At 42.7% G+C, this 19,943-nt stretch overlaps 1 protein-coding gene across 1 annotated transcript in view; it reads left to right on the top strand.

The window, feature by feature from the left end:
- The window catches only part of mrpl11 (mitochondrial ribosomal protein L11), a 66,916-nt gene that overhangs the window by 41,716 nt on the left and 5,257 nt on the right, over positions 1 to 19,943 (top strand). The window contains exons 3-5 of the mRNA XM_085176180.1: positions 6,531 to 6,626; positions 17,959 to 18,052; positions 18,429 to 18,588. Coding sequence (XP_085032306.1) covers positions 6,531 to 6,626; positions 17,959 to 18,052; positions 18,429 to 18,588 — 350 coding nt within the window. The remainder of the gene's footprint in view (positions 1 to 6,530; positions 6,627 to 17,958; positions 18,053 to 18,428; positions 18,589 to 19,943) is intronic.

Raw genomic sequence — 19,943 nt, 5'->3', positions numbered from 1 at the left:
GTCACCCCTGTTCTCATGTTTATCCTATTCTCTCCTCCATTCTGCAACTAACTCCCCCCCCCCCCCCCCTTTCTTCTTTTTCTTTTCCTTCCCCTGTGGGTGTGGTTGAAGGTCACCGTGCACACTGGCTCACTTTCAGAGGAAGAAGGGAGAGTGAAGCAGGAAAAAGGACGAGGGGAACAGTGAGAATAGCAGAGGAGCGTGAGGAGTGGGCAGGCTGTCCACAGTACTGTGCACTCATCACTTTTTTTGCTTTAGACATGATTGGAGAAGTTTGGAAGGACACATTGGCTCGCAGACTGTCCAAGAATGCTTAAGGCGTCAACACCGAGCCATGGTGCGCATGCTGACCTCCAAAAACATGGCTTTATGCTCTTGGCTTTATACTCGATGTCATCTCACGACCTGAGACATGCTTGAAAAGAATGCACCACTTCTATAATCAAAGTCAGTACAGCAGCAGCAGCAGGGATATTGTCTGTTTTATTCCACACATTTGTCTTTCTTGTCAAAGCCAGCACGTACATTACCCACAATTCAGCTTTATTGCCAACAGTTGGGATTCAGTCATGTTCTGCAGGTTGTGGCTAATGAAGCCTGGAGCTGCCGGCCCCCAGCAGAGATGAAGAGTGGGCTGCACAGGTTCATGTTTCCCTGGTGCCACATTACCACATCGCTTAATCTTTAAAGTTCACTACTGCCTTTTAACTCAAGAGACATCTTTGCGAAATATAACTCTTTGGTCATTTTTAAAAATATATAAACAGTGGACAGTATAAAAACAAGTTGGGTTGTTGTTCACATGTGGAACGCAGGAGGAGGCATGTTCTCACTACTGGCTCCATCTTTTGTTTTAGGCTTCCTGTGTAGAATGCACAGGAGGCACACACTGGCTCACTGCGAGCTCACGACAATTACCTAATCAATTCCTCCTGCTTGTGGACGTCACATGGACTTTGTAATGAGAAGCTGGCTGCATAAAGATCATTAAATGTCTGCTCTGGCCGTGCTGGGCATTTGTGTTCTCAGCATAGCTGGATATAGCCTCCGTAAACTCACTGGATAGTGAGCTTTACTTGTGAGGCATTGACCTAAGCCTTGCCAGCCATCGTCTCCTTGGTGTTTTTGAAAATGAACTTGAAAAATGAGAAGCAGCTGCGACAGAGGCACACTTGTAGAGACTTTTCCATAGCAAGCTGCCACGCCCTGAAGCTAACTCTGCTTTGTTGTTTGTTCTACATGCAACCAAATGTACAAAATGAACATCAAGTCAGATTAACTAAGGCCCCAGTCACACATGCCTGGAGACTACCTCAGAAATGTATATTTGCAGGTTGCAAGGTGAAATTGGTCGCAAAGACCAAAACAACAACAAAAAAAGCCTCCCTGTGTTTGCTTTACAGGTTGTCATGCACACCAAACTAATCTCCAAGCTCTAGAATTGAGAGAGTTGGCCTTCAAAGTAAAAGTTTCACTCTTTGAAATGTCTTGGTTTCAGCAGTAAGAAACAACTTTTATTTTGAACAATCGCTTTGCAAGTAGTTGGCAATTGTTTGCAGACGAGTCTTCTACGCAAACTGCGGGCAAGCACTCCAATCTGCTACTAACCAAGGCAATTGCAGTGAGTTTTTTGATGCAGCAGCGTATATATCTCTGCCACAGAGTTTACCTACTGACAGTCAGCAACTTGCGCCAACCAGTTGTGACTCCCCAGTCAGGAAATGCACATTTCTCCCTACAAACCGATGGCCCCCAGAGGGTCACTAACTGGTCTGTAGGCCTGCATGATTGTGGCTTAGTAATTGAATCCAGTGGTTCCTGGAGTTTGTTTCAGCAACTGATTGCAGCTAGTTAAGACTACTCATTGTTCCCTAGCAACCAGTGTTTGGTAGGAAGGCACCAACTGGTCTCTAAGCCCGTGTGACTGGATGGGCAGTTAATTTTGTTTTGGAGGGCCGCACCAATAAGTTGAACTCATTTCTGTCCAATATTGTTTCAGTTCACTTATAAGCGTATTGGTGCGGCCCTCCACAACAGTCCCATTTTTTTATGGAAAGATTAATTGCACAACATTAGAAGACTTAAAATTAGGGACCGAAACCATAAAGTCATCAGGAAAAAACTTACTGAGGTCACTGATCAAGTGAACAAGTTTTCTTATCTCTTTATCCTTTTTGCAATCAGGGGAAAACACTCTTTTCTGGCTCTTGGAAAGAATGCAAATTTAGATCAATTGCACAATAACTTTATCTTTTATTTACAGTCTGTGGTTTCCCCATCCCGCTGGGTAATGTCTGGAAAAGTTCATGCCTGCAGTGCATGTGCGAAAAACGGCTTTTATCAGCATTTGCCTTTAAATAACCCCTCTAGAGTGCAAAATTCAATACTGGCTTTCTGAATACTCCACAAGGACAACACTACTTTTGTCGAAACATTGCTATCAGTTTTTGCTGCAGTCTTATTTTATTCCAGCCGCTGATTTTCTTTCTCTGAGTGTTTCGCCTCCACATGTCACGGTGTCTTGTGATTTTTTTTCTCCAGCGTGGAGCCACAGCTGCCTGCAGTTCAGGCTTCCGCGTTCTCGCTGGAGTCTCCACACGTGATTAATCATGTGAAGTGGCAAAAAGCACAACAGTGTCAAGACTGTGAGGGGGACCTAATGGAGTTGAAAATGGGATGTTTTGTCGTGATGCAATCCATTTTGTCGCACCGCCGCCTGCTTTCGCTGTGCCCTCAAACAGCAAATTCTTCTTCTTGTGCCAGGTACAAAAAGGAAAAGCTGTGTCTATTTTAAGCAAAGAGCCACACAGCAAAAACACCACTCAGAAGTTTTGGCTTTTTTTTTTTGTTGCTCTTTGTAATTTGGTTCACTCTGTCAGTTCTGCACTCGTGCTCGTTTGAGGAGCGCTCCTTAGCCCCTTTTGTGCGGGCCTGTATCCTTGCCTCAGCACAGTTCACTGGAGACTGGGGGTGAAAATCGTTTATATTTTCCACTTTTAAGACTAATCCACTCACTCTGCTGTGGAAAATCAAGTAAAATGCATGTCCAGCGTGAACTTCATTTAGTTTGTGCTGTTTGCTGTGTGCGGCTGTGTCTGTTAGACCTAAAGCGGCCTCGTGCTCAGCCTCTCGCTCTCAGTCACCCTGCAGCGGAGGGGTTCAAGATGAAACCTAATCAGCTGTGTGACGCTACAGCGGGGCTGAATGTGATAAAATGCCAACACCGGAGCAGATTAAATGAACGAGTTAATGAAGGTAATGAATGAGAGTGTTTCACACTGAAGAGTTTAATTAACCTCGCCTCCCGCCACCCTCTCTCCACTGTAACACCTTTGTCACTGTATCGCAGCCCTCTTCTGTGCCGACCACACAGGGGCAATTTATCGAATGGCCTCTTGTGCCAGGGGCAATAAATCCTCCGTCCTGCCCCAAGGCCTTATCCTGCATCCGTACCCTTTATCTCCATGTTTGCCACGCTTCCATAAGCACAGTGCTTTTCTTGACCTATTCTCTCTCTCTTTCTCATCTACCTCCAATCTTCTCCCTCCTCCTCTTTCTTTCTTTTCCTTTGTCTCATTTCTTTTTCTTTTTTTTTCTTGTTCTCTCAGATGCAGAAACACCTGCGACCACACACAGCGCGCACTTGCTCACCGTCAGCAATCCCCGGCAGCTTAATCTGCACACACACCCACTCTTCAACCGATAGTCTCGTCAGATTAAAATGAGGCTGAAATATGCATGCATAAACATGCATGCACACTCGCCCATATTTATGAGGACCTCCCACGGCCTTTGCTTTACTTTAGTCCTATTGTTCGCTTCAGACAAACAAAACCCCCTCTCTGTGCTCAAATATTGAACACGATAGTCGGCCACATTCTGACAACTTTAATACACCTCAGCTGTCTCGCTTTCTCTTTCTTTTTCCCATTCCCATCCCTACTCTTCTCTCTCACTCACACACACACACTATAGTGCCACACCAGTGCTACATCTTGTTAAAAAGAGTTAGTGAAGCTGAAAGGCCAATCACATTAACACAGAGAGTGTCAAAAAAGACCAGAGAGAAATATGGTGGAAGGGTCAAATCAAACAGACACTTCTCAGATTTTAATTGCAAATGCCTAATTGCTCAAATAATTATGAGTAATCAGACTCGGCCGCGCCGATCTCGAATGCATCATATAGCAATTACTCACCACTGTCGCCGCTGGATTTAAAAGAAAGAAATATCTTCGTAGATTAGCGCTTAATCCCGGTGCCTAGGATCGGAGGAGGCTTTGAAGATGTGCGGCTCAATGTCCTCGTCCACAGCCGCCGCGGAAGGCCCCGCCTTGGGTGACGGGCTGCGGCCATTTTATACTGGAGAGCTCTAATCAGTCATGGTGGAGGAGCGAGGATTTATCCAGCAGCGAGGATTCGAGGATGATTAGATGCTCAGATGCAGAGAGGGGTTAGCGATTTGGCCGGGGCATGAATGTTGCCGTTCCAGCTCTCCCTCACTGATAAATGTCATGGGGAGTTGGAGGAGCCAACCTTGAACCTTGCTTTCATGGTACGCCAGCCCCGATGCTACATTTAAAGACCGGGATTTCAATTATCAATGTGATTCAATCGTGGTTATTACTGCAGTTAGACTATTAAGTAGCCTGAGGGCAAAATAAAACTTCATCTTCAGAGGCTGAGGTACCTGGACTTCTGTGGAAGAGCTTAATTAAAATATGATTACCTGTCTCTGGTGCATACTAAAATGTGTATGGAGCTCAAGGCAAACTGCCTGCTGTCCCAAGAGGATCATATCTAGTGTTGTCAGGCCCTTATTTGCCTTGTTTTCCACCTTTTCGAATGATTTTTTCCCCTGTTTGTTTGAGCCACTTTTAGCAGCTAAGAGCTGTCTGGTCAAGAAAGGTCACGTGAAGTCTTTGCCTCTGTCTATCTTTAGCGCAGTCCCTTCTCTGTCTGCATAATTTCTCACTGTCTATGCTTAAGCGCATTTTAGAAGCATCAGGCATCATCTCTTGCTGGTCAGGGAGCCCATTTCATGGCTTTGTGTGGCATGAAAGAGCCGTCGGAGTCGGTGGGAGAGATCATTATCTGACACGAGCTTACAGAAGGGAAGGAACAGGAGCTGAATGTGCGAGGCAGAGCTCGAGGGTTTGCTTTGACTTCTAGTCAACATCGCAGCCTTTATATTAATCCATATTTAATTAGACTTTCTTTTAGTGCTTGTTTACTCTTGCTGTGTTGTTGTAAGGGAGGCGGAGCGAGGGAAGGGCAAGGATAGAAGGTAGTGAGGTTGACATGGGATTACTATTAATAAATACAAGGGGAGGGAAGGTAGAGCCTAGTGAGGGCTCCAGAGACGAAGCTGTGTTTCTTTTCATTAGTAGGATATTGTAATTCAGATAGAACCCATCAGCTCAAACAACGACCTGCCGCAGCTCGCGTGATGTGCTGAAATTTCAATCAGTTTGTTGTTATTGTGTTAGCAGATGCAAAGAAACGCCAGTGAGTAATGCGTGGTAGCATTTTAGACGCTGATGAGGCGATGCGGTTGCGTAGATCGCGCGACTGATTAGCATTCATCAGGTGCTTTTGAAGCCGTTAGTGGAGATGATGTTCAGAGAACTTTCTGCTCCGTTAACTTCAAATAAATGTCTTTCCCAACCTGTCGTTGGAGAATGTCTCGGGATGACTGACTTTTCATCAGATCCACTATTAGAGCTGCTCAGTGTGCTCCGTCATGGAGCAGTAGAAGCTCGTGAGTCCATTAAACTGCGTATTAAAGAAAAAAAAACAGGCTTTTTCCTTCTCTCATTTCTAAAATGAACATTTCAATCAGTGTGTTGCCTTTGGGAAGGATGGCGGGTGAAGGTCAGTTTGAATTTCAGCAGTAATAATTAGATTCTTTATTAGTCTTCGCCACTGAATTCATCTCCAAAAAGGAGCGCTGCAAAAGGAGCAGCGTTGGCCGGGTGTTGACTTAATGTCACCCATCCATTTTGCTTTCGCTCTGGTTGGCCTCGCAGGAGCTAGAAAATGGGAGCTCATTCATCACTGGGTTTCTCTGGCTCTGGGCCCCAACATGCATTCAGTCATAGCTCGAGTGACAAACACACACACACATAAACACTTTGTCTGAAACAACAAAGCGGCTGTGTGCACGCATGCACAGCTCAGTGGGACGTGTAAAAAATGTCTCCAGCAAAATATCAACACAGACACACACTCACCCACCATATATACACACATATGTATATATATGTATAGTGTACAGTGTCACATGGCTGCTCTCTGAGCTGCTCACGTGTGAATACAGTCAGACCGCTGAAGGTTTCTGATTGATTGACTGACAGCAGCACAGGCATCTGTATTCTGGCAGCACAGTGTGACATGAGTGATGCTTGGCTGAATTTTTTTAAGAGCTCATACATTTTAAAGCAATCCTCCACTATTTTTCCATGTTTATTTCCCTCTCTTCTCCACCCACCCCCACCCCCTGCCCCCCACCACCATTTTTCCCCATCCAGAAAGGAATCCCCATCGGGCAGTTCTGCAAGGACTTCAATGAGAAAACCAAGGAGCTGAAGGACGGCATCCCTCTGCCGATCAAGATCCATGTGAAGGTATGTCTGTGCAGCTCGCTGTGGGTTTGTCTAACCCCATCCCTGACCCATTACACATAGCACTTAGCGCCCCTCCCTAGCACGATTGTGGCTAATTCCACGAGCTGCATAACATTATCGCAGCACTTCCATTATTCATACTCTACCACGAAGTAAGCCATTCCATTTGCATTCATTAATGAAGCAATACCCAGAGGAACCTGCAGTCAAGAACCATTAAGTGCATGCAAGAGATGTGAATTACTCCAAAAAGAGGTGTTATGTTTGTAGTATTTATTTCACACAAGAACATATTTTTTTGACTTCCTCATACTTCCCTCCCACCTTTTGTGTGCTGTGTCCTCGCTGCTCTCTGTGTGTTGTGTAATGAGGTTCGCAAGGAGGGAAAGCCTAATCCTTTCAGAGGCGTGAATTTATTTTGACGTGCAATATCCAGCAACAGCTCTGCCATCACATCTGGAGCCCTGTTTCTGTCTATCAGCGCAGTGCCATCTGCTGGTGATTTGTAGCGTTGCAGCTCAAGCTGCACAGTGTGTGTGTGTGCGCATTCTGCGTGTAATGTTTAGTGTGTGCGCATGCAACATGTGTCAGCCTCTGAGAGGATGTTTCTCTGCAGGCTTTCACCTCATCCTTGTCAGTAGGTTTAAGCACATCTTACAGTCCCTTTCATCTTACTTTAAAGGAACAAATTGACTTTTTCAGACATTCCACTTTTTCACTTTTCTTGCAGAGAGTCAGATGAGAAGATCGATACCACTGTCATGTCCGCGTGTGAAAGCCGGGAGGCAATTAGCTCAGTGAAAGGGTTGGAGGCAGGGGGGCAACAGCTATCCTGGCCTCGTCTGAAGTTAGAAAAAAGTGATGCTTCCATCATATTTCTTCAGACAAAAAGACCAAAAGCCTCAAAAAGCTGTCGTACCAGCTCTTGGTCACAGCAGCTCTTTAAGCTTAGCTCTGACATGCTGAGTTGCAGCTGTGGACGATGAGAATGTCATTAATTTTTCAGGTGTTTGAAGCCAGATATTGCACAAAGTCTTGACCTGAAGAAGTCAGAAGATTGTCCAAATTATTACAATTCATCCTGAGTGGGGGATGAATGTGAGGAAATACTACTTCTTATAGTTGTTGAGATATTTAAATCTGGAACCACCAGACTTGCATGAGTGAAACAGTAGTTTTGCAAGAGATATGCAGCACACCCCCAGCAAACACTGAAACAAAGTATTTAACCATTTGCTTGGGATAATGTGTATATGTTACAGAAATGCATGTCAGAACTTCTTTAACAAATGTTAACTGTGATGTATTTGACGGCAGAGAGCAAATGATTCTCCAAAGAGTTTTTTGGGATGTTTTTTTTGCATTGTTTCTTTTCTTTACAGTCTTTTACACAGAACTCCTGATTATGAAGCAAGTAGTAAATGGATGAATAATTCCAGTCACATCTGAGAAGTCATTTGCTAATGCCATAGACTGTATCTAAAAGATGGGGGGGGGGGACCTCCAGGCCTGGAAGTGAAGCCAAACCTGTTTTCTTTCTAATGACCAGTCGGTCGCTAAACAGAGGTCAGATTATATGGAAGTCTTTCATTCAGTTTTTTTCCTGTTAGGTTTTATAGTCTCAGTCCGTAGGTTAAAACATTATTAAACACAGCTTGAGAATTCATTTTAAAAATAAGCCAATTTAGAATCTCCAGTTAACCTAAGATCAGGCTTGTCTTTGGACTGTGGGAGGAAGCCGGATTATCCGGAGTGAACGCACACAGAAAGGCTGCAGCCAGATAGGGGAGTTAAACCGGGACCCTTTGAGGTTACGGGGCTAACCAACAAATCACCACAGTGTAAGTTGAAGTTTTAAAATAACATTTTTACACTGGCTGTGCTGAAATGTCTTTCCAGCATGCTACCTATGGTAAACAAACACAATTATCTGAGATAGTGTGGCCTAAACGTCAAAATGCACCAATAAGTAACAGCCTAAGATTACTATATAATATTGTCGCATGGAAACACTATGACGGTCACTTCCCATCATTATAGAGTGACCAGGCAGCTGGTGTGGTATGTAAAAGTAAATAACAAATAACATTTTGAATTTTATTATTTCAAAACAAGGAACGACAAAAAGTAACCAAAACCAAATCCTAGGACTGGTATTGGTTCATACATAAATGGTACTCAGCCCTATTCAAAAGGCTTGACAAACAACTGGGTGATGTCACAGTGTCTGCCACCATCTTTTATATACAGTCAATGGCTGGTTCAGTGACCACTGCAAAATGTGTGTCGAGTTTAGGGCCGCCACGATTAGTCGACTAGTCACGATTACGTCAACTATCAAAATCGTCGACGACTAATTTAATAGTCGACGCGTCGTTTGAAGCTTTGTAAGGAATCAGTAGTAGGATTTAAGAGTGTAATAACAGACTGAAATTGAAGATGGCAGCACTGCATGTACAAGGATGCCAGCTGCCGTTAAACCCCGAAGAAGAAGACGCAGTGTCCGGTATCGTAGCTGTGTCCAAGTTCAGGAACAGCATCCTCCTCTGCCAGCATTTGTTGGCCGATTACGTTACAGCGACACGACAAAGGCTGTCCAAATTCGAAGACTCCGACAAATGCGGCCCAGAAATGCGTCCTTCATTCATGCTCGAGAATTTACTCCGGTGTCCTGTTATATTTTATTAAACTTCACGGAAACAATCTGCAAATTTCATTAAAATTTAATAAACTATCATCTTGTCTTTATTGTTAGTTAGCACATACCTTACACACTTAAAGCTGTAAGCTAATGATAGTTATATAAGAGCAGATGCTGCTGGTGCAATAAGCTGTTTTACGTCCAATGGATGATGATCTGATTAGTCGACTAATCGCAAAAATAATCGGTGACTAGTCGACTATCAAAATAATCGTTTGTGGCAGCCCTAGTCGAGATCAAGCAAACAACATAAATCCTGTTAATTAATGAATTTTAGATTTTATTTGGGCAAAACCAGCAAATCTGACTCTATATTATCTATAAACATATTCTCCAAAATGCTGAACTCCTTCTTAAACGTCACTAGCTGTTCCTGCTCCCGCCCCCTCTTTATTATCCATCTTTGAATTTTCTTTTTGCTCATTTTGCTTGTCAGAAAAATCCCCGAGCAGGTGTTTTCTCTTCAGAAACAACGGCAGCTAATTGAACTCTTACAACCACCAGCTTTTCCACAGAATAAATGATCTTCCTTCCATCGAAAGGTCATATCGTGCGAGATAACATGTCTCTGATGACAAATCACCTGCTCCGCTGTGTTTTCTCAGCTCAGCCTGCACTTTATTGTCTCATGTTTGTTTAAATTTTTATGTGACAGAAAATAGATGATGCAAAGTACTCTCCCACGATGGTTTAATGATTGCATTGGCTGTCATTTTCTAGCTAATAAAATCCTCCAACCAGGGAATGAATCTGAATTTGGTGGGGGGAAAAAAAGCAGGGTCAGAATGACTCAGTGAGGCTGAAGAAATTATTTTTGTTTTGGTCCTGAGGGGAGGACTGAGAGGGTAAGCACATGGGGCTCGGGAGCAGATGTGCAGCAGCACTCGGCTAAACACGCACATAGTGAAAATGGAAACGCCTCATGCAGATGGCTTGGGTTACTTCAAAGTTAAGTGAGTCTAGTTTATGTAAAAAGCAGATGAAGTGGCACAAGGGATGTGAAAGCTGTGGAAAATGATAAATAAACACAGAAATATCACCCGACACTGCACTCCCCTCTGCTCTTTGTTTTGGTCATTGGCCTTTTCTGTTCCGATTCAGCTCATCTGTGTTATTTTCATGCCACAGTAGGCGGATGTTCAGTGAAACATCTCAGAAAAATCCACCGAACAGTAGATGCCCAGCACCGAACAGCAGCAGACGTCACTGTTAGCAAGTATCGGCTGAACATAGTGGAGCATTTAGTGGACGAAGAGTCAGCTACTCCCCCAGAGGAGCTGGTGGAGCTAAACTAGAGCTAAAAAAAGACTCCCAATTCCTCAAATGGCCTGAAAGTAATCAATAAATACGCTTTGTATCTGTTGGATGTGTACATAAACAACTAAGGGACTCATATGGGAGCAACTTGTCAATCCCAAGGTAACCCTGCCCTAAATCGTGGCTGCCTTGTGATTATGGTAGAGATCATAAATTACAACCGTACATCTTAACTGCACTAAAAAAAGACTTGAAACTACACCTGAGACCATAAACTCGCCAGGAAATTTTTTGCCGAGATCATAAAGCAAGTGAGAAGTAGGGTCATTTTCATTAAGGCTGCAGTGGAATAGTCCAAATAATCCCCTCCTATGTCTTCTTCTAATCACTTTTCCTCTGCCGCTGATGGAAAACTTCATCAAGTTAAAAAGGTGTGAAGGAGAAAGTCGGAGAATCCGACTGCTTAGTAATGAGACGGCAGATGTTGTTGACTTGAGTCGAGTCATTTAATCGGAAGGTCAGTGATTCAGTCTCGCTCCAGTCTGCATGTTGAAAGTCCGTGGGTGAGATACAGTATCAGCAGTGTTGGGAAGGTTACTTTTAAAATGTATTCCATTACAGAATACAGAATACATGCCCCAAAATGTATTCTGTAACGTATTCCGTTACGTTACTCAATGAGAGTAACGTATTCTGAATACTTTGGATTACTTAATATATTATCATGCTGTTTACAACTACATGAATGTACTATTGCTGTGATTTATTACTGTTACTGAAGGTCAGCGGCTCCGAACCGTAGTAAAGGGACCTCTGGCTAATACGGTGGGTTCTGTGTCAGTCTCGTAGCTGAAAACTAGCTTTACTTTGTTGTCTGGGTCAACTTTGCTAGTGAGAGACAGAGAGAGGCGTTGAAAGGCTGCTCCAACGGAACTTATTGTTTTTGGAGGAAAACACGAACACGGTGTACAGTCGAGTCTTAATAGCTTACTTACAACTGGGCTCGTCAGGCTCTCTTCTTGGCTGCAGTGGTTATTATTATATTTACATGCTTCCAGCTCCCGTTTTTGCTCGATGACAGCTCGTACTTTTCCTTTTTCTCCCTCCCTCGCTCACAGACACATAACGGGTATGGCAGTCCATTCTCCCTGCAGCACGGACTACACTGCCCATGATGCTACATTCTTTAGCGCTATACCTGTAGCATTCTGCTTATTAGCTTAGCACAACAACAACAAAAAGGCCTCTCTCACCCAGGAAACACGCAGAGAGAGAGTGTCACCCTGTAACCATGGCAACCGTAACGCTGCCACCTTGAACAACAGAACGTAGCTGTCAAACAAAACCCAAACAGGCCTGACCTGCCAAAATATGCAAGAGGAAAGTACCGCCGTGTAATCCATTTATTTCAACAAAGTAACTGTATTCTAAAAACCACCTTTTTAAACGGTAACTGTACCAGAATACAGTTACTCATATTTTTTATTTTAAATACGTAACGGCGGTACATGTATTCCGTTACTCCCCAACACTGAGTATCAGAATGTGTCGGCACAGTACGAACACAGTGGATATCGACTTTGTAGTGTAAGAGTGGAAATCGAATCTATCGGAATACCAGACTGTTAATCATCATCATCAAAAGCTTGTCCTCACACAATGTGTTTTTACTGCGTTGGTTCATGCAGGTCGCACAAATGAAAAGTAACCTGTGACTGAAGTCGGATTAATTTACGATAATCCAAAAGGCTGCAGAACAGCGACGCTTAAGCTGAAGACATAACTAATGCAGCCCGATTGATGGGAAAACTTTAATAGAACATTTTCTTAAAATATAAACTTGCATTCTTCACACAAGGCAGCAACTTCATACAAAGTTTTTATTACAGCTGCATCCAGCATCACAGTTCTCCTGAGAGTTTAACGCTGCACTTGACACAACAAATTTTATTGTGACCAGCTTGCGATCATTTCGCCTTTGAAATGGTTGCCTCGAAAACCAGATGCAACCACTCTCAAAGGCTGCGATAAAACGCCAGCAAGATTGGTTTGCCTGAATTGGGTCAAACTGGCAATTTCATGCGGTGATTAACTGTGATAAATTGTTAAAAATTGCAAAAGTGTTGCCATGTGCATACATAGAAATTCACCAGCCTCAGAAACTCCATCACAGACCCCGCAGGGCTGCGATTTAATGACACAGGCGCTCAGCACTCGTGCTTATATGCGGAAATAAGTCCCCAACCGCAAGTCGTGCACATTGTTGCAGACTGACTCAGATTGATCACAGTGTGCTGGCAATGTGTTTACAAATTAGACAGCACTCTGAATGATACAGACGCTGGGAACGCACAGATAATGCAGACGATGCGACTCCGAACAGAGGGAGACAGAGACGATGAAGAGGAGAGATAACAGGTGGAAGCCACGGCTGAAAACTGTAGAAACAACAAGACTGAGGGACGTAAACAGAACACAAGATAAAGAGAACAACAATTACCAAAATTAAACAAGACACAACTGAATGAGGAACAGGGGAGACAAAATACAAAGACTAGAGGAACAGAATGGGAAAACTAAAGAGCTTTTACTAAGTAAACCTAAAGATTTCTGCAACTGAAGGCATGAAATAACTCCAAACAGAACTCGTGTAAGGCAATAAACAAGATATAGAAATGCCGGAAAGCTAAAGTCTAACAATGCAGAATATGAAACCCTAATTCAGAGATGAGCAGAAATACAAAGTGAGATTGAGGTTCTGTCCTATCAGGTGACCTGTGCGCTCGTCTTGTGATTGAAAGTGGTCAGCCACTTTCAAGGTTGAGGGTGTTACATGCTCGAGCTCTGAGTAACTCGTTGGTCACGGCAGCTACTTGCAATCAGTGGCTGGATTTTTCTTCCTAGTTGCAAGAAGGTTGCTGTCCTACATTTATTCTAATGCAGCTGAGGCATTAAAAGGTTCACAGTGAACCAGCAGGTTATGGCATACATATCCATAACAGAAAAAGACAAAATAATAAGCTGCCTTGTTGATCGGTGCAGTAATTGACATCATAACCTTGAAAACAACTTATTTGAAATAAAGGTTCTCACAGTGGAATAAAGAAAATGTAAGTTCTCCAAATCCACAGGGTTGGATTAATACTGTGAATTAATTCGCCCTTAAAACATGAAGCGCACTGCCTCCAGACCCCGAAGAAGATCGACTAATACGCGATTATCTTCGCTTTACTCGTGTGATAATAAAAGCTTTTTAACTTTTTGCAATTTAATGGGCTTTAAGTTGAATTTCCAGAAATGTCCTAATCTTGTGAGAAGTAGGACCAAGCTATGTTTTTATATTGCTGCGTTAAGACTTTCAGCAAACTCAGCAGTACAGGGAAACCAAATGACTCAAGACTGTGTTTGAAGATTATCCGCCACGTTCAATTATCTGAGTTAAGAAGGTTAATCTGTTTGTTCGTTCAAACCAATTAGACGAATGTCGTAATTCTCCGCCAGAGTTGCTCTCGTGATGCGCGGTGACGGCTTCAGAGCAGACTTTAAAGAATCACGCTGGAAGGTAGAGCCGCTTCTGACATCTTACCTCAAAATCTAATTTCAAAATGAGTCGGAAAGAGTTTTCGAACTCAACGGGCTGCTGTGAATGTTAGCTCAGCTGCTGCAATTAGATTTAATTTGTGCTCCTCATGCATTAGCACGCGTTCGGTTCACAGAGTCGTTTTCTGAAAAAATAATTAGACGGTGATGTTTGAAAAACCCAGGAGGCCGTTTCAAAAACCTCCCCTGTTATTCTGCATGAAAATATTCAGTCCAGTGCATGAAAATACATTTTTTTAACCAGTTTCTTGCTCCTCACAATGATGATGTCAGGTCACAATCACCGGCCACTTTATCAGGTAGACCTTTTCAATTGTTCGTTAACATAAATATCTAATCAGTCAGGGAGCAGCGAGTCAGTGCTTTAGGCACATAGACGTGGTCAAGATGACCTCGTTTAAGTTCAAACGGAGCATTAGAAAATGAAGAGAGGAGAATTACGTGTCTTTCAGTGTGGCATGGTTGCTGTTGCCAGACAGGCTGTGTGAGTGTTTTAAAAACTGCCGTTCTCCTTGGATTTTCACACTGCTGTCTGTAGGGTTTACAGATAATGGTCTGAGAAGAGAAAATACCCAGTAAGAAGCAGCAGTCTGGGTAAAAATGCCTTGTTGATGCTAGAAGTCAAGAGTAAAATGGACAGGCTGCTTCTAGTTGGTAGGAAGGCAACAGTAACTCAAATAATCAATCATTTCAACCAAGGTATGCAGAAGAGCATCTCTGAATGCACAAGAAGTGGAACCTCGAAGCAGATGAGCAGACCTCACTGGATGGCACTCCTGTCAGCTAAGAACAGGGAACAAACTACAGTTCACACAGACTCACCAAAATTGGAGAATTGAAGAAAAAATGTTGCCCGTGATGTGACGAGTCTCGATTTCTGCTTTAACATTCAGATGTAAGCGTCAGAAGCTGGTGCAAACAACATGAAATTGTGGATCTGTCCTGCCTTGTAGACGTTTGGGGTGATATTTCCATACCCCACTTTAGGGGGCACAACCTGCCTAAATATTGTTTCTGACCATCTGTCCATCCCTTTATGACCAGTGCACCAATCTTCTGATGGCTGCTTCCAGCAGGATAACCCATCATGCCACAAAATCCAAATCATCTCAAACTGGTGTCGCGAACATAATGGCTTCACTGTACTCAAATGGCCTCCACAGTCACCATGGAATGGGATAGAAGATTCACATCATGTCAATATGGACCAAAATTCTGAATAAAGGCAGTTCTGAAGGCTAAACGGGTCCAAGCAAGGTGTACCTAATAAATTGACTAGTGAATGTACCTGACACGTCACAGCAGAAACTGTCTTGACCCTCCATTGTAGACATGTGCCATTGAAACAACCCAATTTGCTCAGCTGTTTTCTGGATTGGGAGAGAACTCTGTTTCTATTAATGATTGTTTAAGTGCCATTTCGCTCCTAATGTCTCTGCTGACCTCGGTGACGCTCAGTAGACGCGTGTTAGTCATGTCCCGGGCAGCTTTAATCTCGTTTTGGCCGAGCCTGTGGGCTGTGGCTGTGCATATCCCATAATATCATGATTAAATTTCTCGTGCTGCATGAAGTCGTTTCATGAATGTAGGCTTGTTAAAGGCTGTACTGTGTTTTAATGTCATCGCCCTGCCAACATCCAAGTTTGTGAATGTGATCATTCAAAAAGGTGACGTAGGAGCTTCAAATTGATACTGTAGCTGTATCTACTAAAAAACTTGGACGAGTTTGAATCTCAGTGTTTGTGAATGTGATAACTCAGACCTTCCCAAAGTGTGGGGGGCGCAGAGCCATGGCAGGGGGGGCGCAGGATGAAAAGGGAGGGGGGACAAAACGCTTGGACACTGCTAGCACGGGCACCTACAGAAACGCAAAGCAGGAGATGAAGCATCGCTGGATATGTTTCCAAACCAGCTTCATTCTAAGCCAAAGACTAGAAAATATGGTGAAGCAAATCTTCCCTTTTCCACCTGCACAAGTGCCGAGGTAGGTCTCCCTGCAGGATTGGTTTTCCCTTTGTCGGGAGCAGCGCTGGGCTGTTCAAATCACGGACAAACAGCATCCCACATTCGTGATTTTTTTGTTCACAAACACTTGTTGTAATGACTAACTACTGCTGACATTTTGAAGATATACATACTATACTATACTTTATACAGTAAAGTTACAGTGGGATATAAATAATATCAGGCTGATCCTACCACGATTTGTTCCCCCGGTTCAAATCCCGGACAAACAGTATCCCACAGCTGTTTGTTTGTTGTTTTTTTTTAATGTTTATTTATAAGATTTTAAGTTCAAAGTTACATAACGTCACACCAGACAAAGGACATAAGATTAAAAAACAATAACATTTAAGCACAGAAAAAAAAAGAAAAAACAGAAACCAAACACAACAAAAAAAGACCCCAAACAGGAAAACAGGAAAGGAAAAAAAAAAAAAAAACAGAAACCAAACACAACAAAAAAAGACCCCAAACAGGAAAACAGGAAAGGAAAAAAAAAAAAAAAAACACCAGTTAGCCAGTACAAATCAAAAGTTCAAAAGAAACACCATTGTCCAAAAAATATGATCTTCTGTGTGAGTTTAGACAGGGCAACAGAGAGTTCACCAAGACCAGAAGATGTGGGAAACATGTCCAGGAAGGAATCAGGGCCCGGCAGAGGTGCAGTTTCACACAAACACAAAGTGCAGTCAAATGGGTTAAAGTTTATGTTAAATTCCCATTAATATGATTGAGAAAAGAGCCCCAGATTTCGACAAACTTAAAATGGGTGTCAGCCAAACGATAACGAACCTCTTCAATATACAAACAAGCAATCAACTCACGTAGCCAAGTCTTTTAGTCTTTTAGCTACAATCATGCCAAACATTAAGGCTTTCTGAAGAGGACGTCTGAGTGCCAATGAGGTTAGGGAGCAGCCTAGCACTGCAAGTACACCATCCGGCTCTAATTTTAAGAGCTGTTTATGTTTTTAAACCTATTTTGCACAGAGAGGCATTTTTTGAAAAATGTATTGATAGCAATGTTTAATATTATTACACAGGGAAAAAAACAACTACACGTAAAATAATCACACCGTGACGCCTCTGCCTGTAAATGGAGGGACAGTAACTGCGTGTAAAACCTGCAGATAGTCAGATTAACAGTATTTCGTCTCTATCTGCCATTCTGCAATTCATCTCATGTAAGCAATAACGTGGCGCACAGCGTGATGTGAAAAAAGGCACATACCTTTGACGTTGCGTGACGAACTCTGTATTACTCATCCACACGTAAACGCAAAAAAAGTTTTTAAAAAATCTCAGTTTTCAGTGATTCCAAACGCCGTTTACGCGTGGACGAAACAGCTGCGTTTTCAAAAATACCCGTGTAGGTGTGGACGTAGCGTAAAAGAGTTAGTAGTTTATTTTCTTACTACCTGTAATTTATTGCAGGACATTCTTTTTGTAAAACAAGGGGGGCCCAGCAAAAAAAGTTTGGCAACCACTGTGATAACTCAAGAATGGGGTGACATAAGATTTTGGTGCGAGTATTTTTATTTTTTCCAGGGTGATGAAAACACACTGGTGTTAATTTGGGGGAAATAATAATTAGGATATCTGTTAAACGCTGTCTTAAAGCACAAAGCAATACCGGGAATAGGGTCAAAATCAGGATTAAAATCTTGGTTACAATAATATTTATACATTCTGCAAAATCTCATGTATTCACACTCTCAAGGGTTTCATGGGTGTTAATATTGATTGCTCTGTCTGTCTTCTTCACTCTCAGCCTGACAGAACGTATGACCTGATTATCGGCCAGCCCACGGTGTCTTACTTCCTCAAACAAGCGGCAGGAATTGCAAAAGGAGCCGGAAAGACGGGTAAGAGGTCTTGCCTCAGTCATGTATCTGCTCTTACTAAAGTTTTCGCCTGCTGAGCGCATCCTGTTCTGGACACATATCTCTTCATGGACTCGGATTTGAGCTTTGCTGCGATTGATGTTAAATTCATGACATATGGGAAAACGCTGCGGCAGAGGTGGGAAGTGGCAAACACGGTGTGTTAGGGAAAGAGAATTATGGATTTTTACGTTTTATGCTTCACGCTACCTTCAGCTGACTCCTGCAACGCCGACGCGCTCACCCGTGCACACAGATTTCCAACTCGCTTTGCCCTCCTTCAACCTTTCTCGATACATGTAGTGAATTTTATATTGTTTTATTTATGCTTCGCCCTCTGTTTTGTGTGCGCGTCAAGGTCACGAGACGGCGGGGATGGTGTCCGTCAGAGCGGTGTATGAAATCGCACAGGTGAAAGCTCAGGACGAGTGCTTCAAAATGAGGAACGCCTCCCTTGAGACGGTTGTGAAAAGCATCGTCGGCTCAGCTCGCTCCCTGGGCATTAAGGTTGTCAACGAGTAAGTACCAATTCTGTACTTGGTGTACTTCTAATCTCATTTTATTGAGCTATCGGGAAGCACAAATCAAATGTTTCAGTGCAATGAAAGAATCCCAACAAGTGTTAGGCTGAACAAGAGTGAGAGTACCAGATGGAGAAAAGCAGGCTGGGGAATTTAAGTCTTCATCCGAGCTTTTCAGTTCTGGGAATTCAACTGCCCACAGTTTGCTGTGAGGGGAAAAACTTCTGACAAACGATGAAGAAAAGCTGTTGACGTATTGGGGTGAAATGCATCCAGAGTACTGATCCTTTCTTGCTAGATTCCTCCAATTTTCCTCCTGTTAAGATCCAGTGCAAACCCACTGATGCACGGCAAACTGAACGCAGGATAATGTAGAAGGGAATTAAAAAGATCAGCAGTTTTTCAACAACACTGAATCTAGGTTTTTCAGACAGGATCAGACTGATGTCCTTATCCTTATTTCATTTCATTTATTTATTTATTTTTGCCGTAAACAGACACAGAACAGTGAACAAACAAGAGTGTGCCAGATGGTAATACATACGGAGTATTGACATTATGAAAACAGAAAATAACCAAAATATATAAAAAGGACTCCGTACACCGTTGGGCTAAGAAATAAGTAAAGCTCATTGCTTGTGAGAGGTAATATATCAAGAACAGGCCCCCACATCCTATTAAATCTACTCGAGTATTTGCTTTACACACAGGTAATTCTTCTGTTTGTATAACAAATTGAGTGAGTGAGTGATATGTTTTTATTGATTAGCATTCAAATATCTCAGTGAAGACAGAACAAAGATTTACCACAAAGCAAGAAAGCATGAGACAAGGCTAATCAAAAGGTATTGGCTGAAGCATTTGCTTATTACGCCAACCCTTTTAACAAAAGATCTTTTAGCATGCAGCTCCTGTACACAGGGCTCGAAGCAAATAATAAAATTCAATTCAATTCAATTCAATTTCATTTATATAGCGCCAAATCACAACAAATGTCGCCTCAAGGCGCTTCATAGATACAGAGAAAAGCCCAACAATCATATGACCCCCTATGAGCAAGCACTTTGGCGACAGTGGGAAGGAAAAACTCCCTTTTAACAGGAAGAAACCTCCGGCAGAACCAGGCTCAGGGAGGGGCGGCCATCTGCTGCGACCGGTTGGGGTGAGAGAAGGCAAACAAAGCCAAAACAAACAAACAAACAAACAAGAAAAAAACAAAAAAACAGAAAACTTTCCACCTTAGTAAGTAACTACATCAAAGCAAAAGAATCAAGAGGTTTTTTTGTTTTTTGTTTTTGTTTTTTTTCTGCTCTTTTCATTCTTGATATATATTTTTTTCTAATACTCTATTT

The sequence above is a fragment of the Neolamprologus multifasciatus genome, chromosome 2 (assembly GCF_963576455.1).
Source record: "Neolamprologus multifasciatus chromosome 2, fNeoMul1.2, whole genome shotgun sequence".
Lineage (NCBI taxonomy): Eukaryota > Metazoa > Chordata > Actinopteri > Cichliformes > Cichlidae > Neolamprologus > Neolamprologus multifasciatus.
This window is presented reverse-complemented; position numbering and strand designations above follow the sequence as displayed.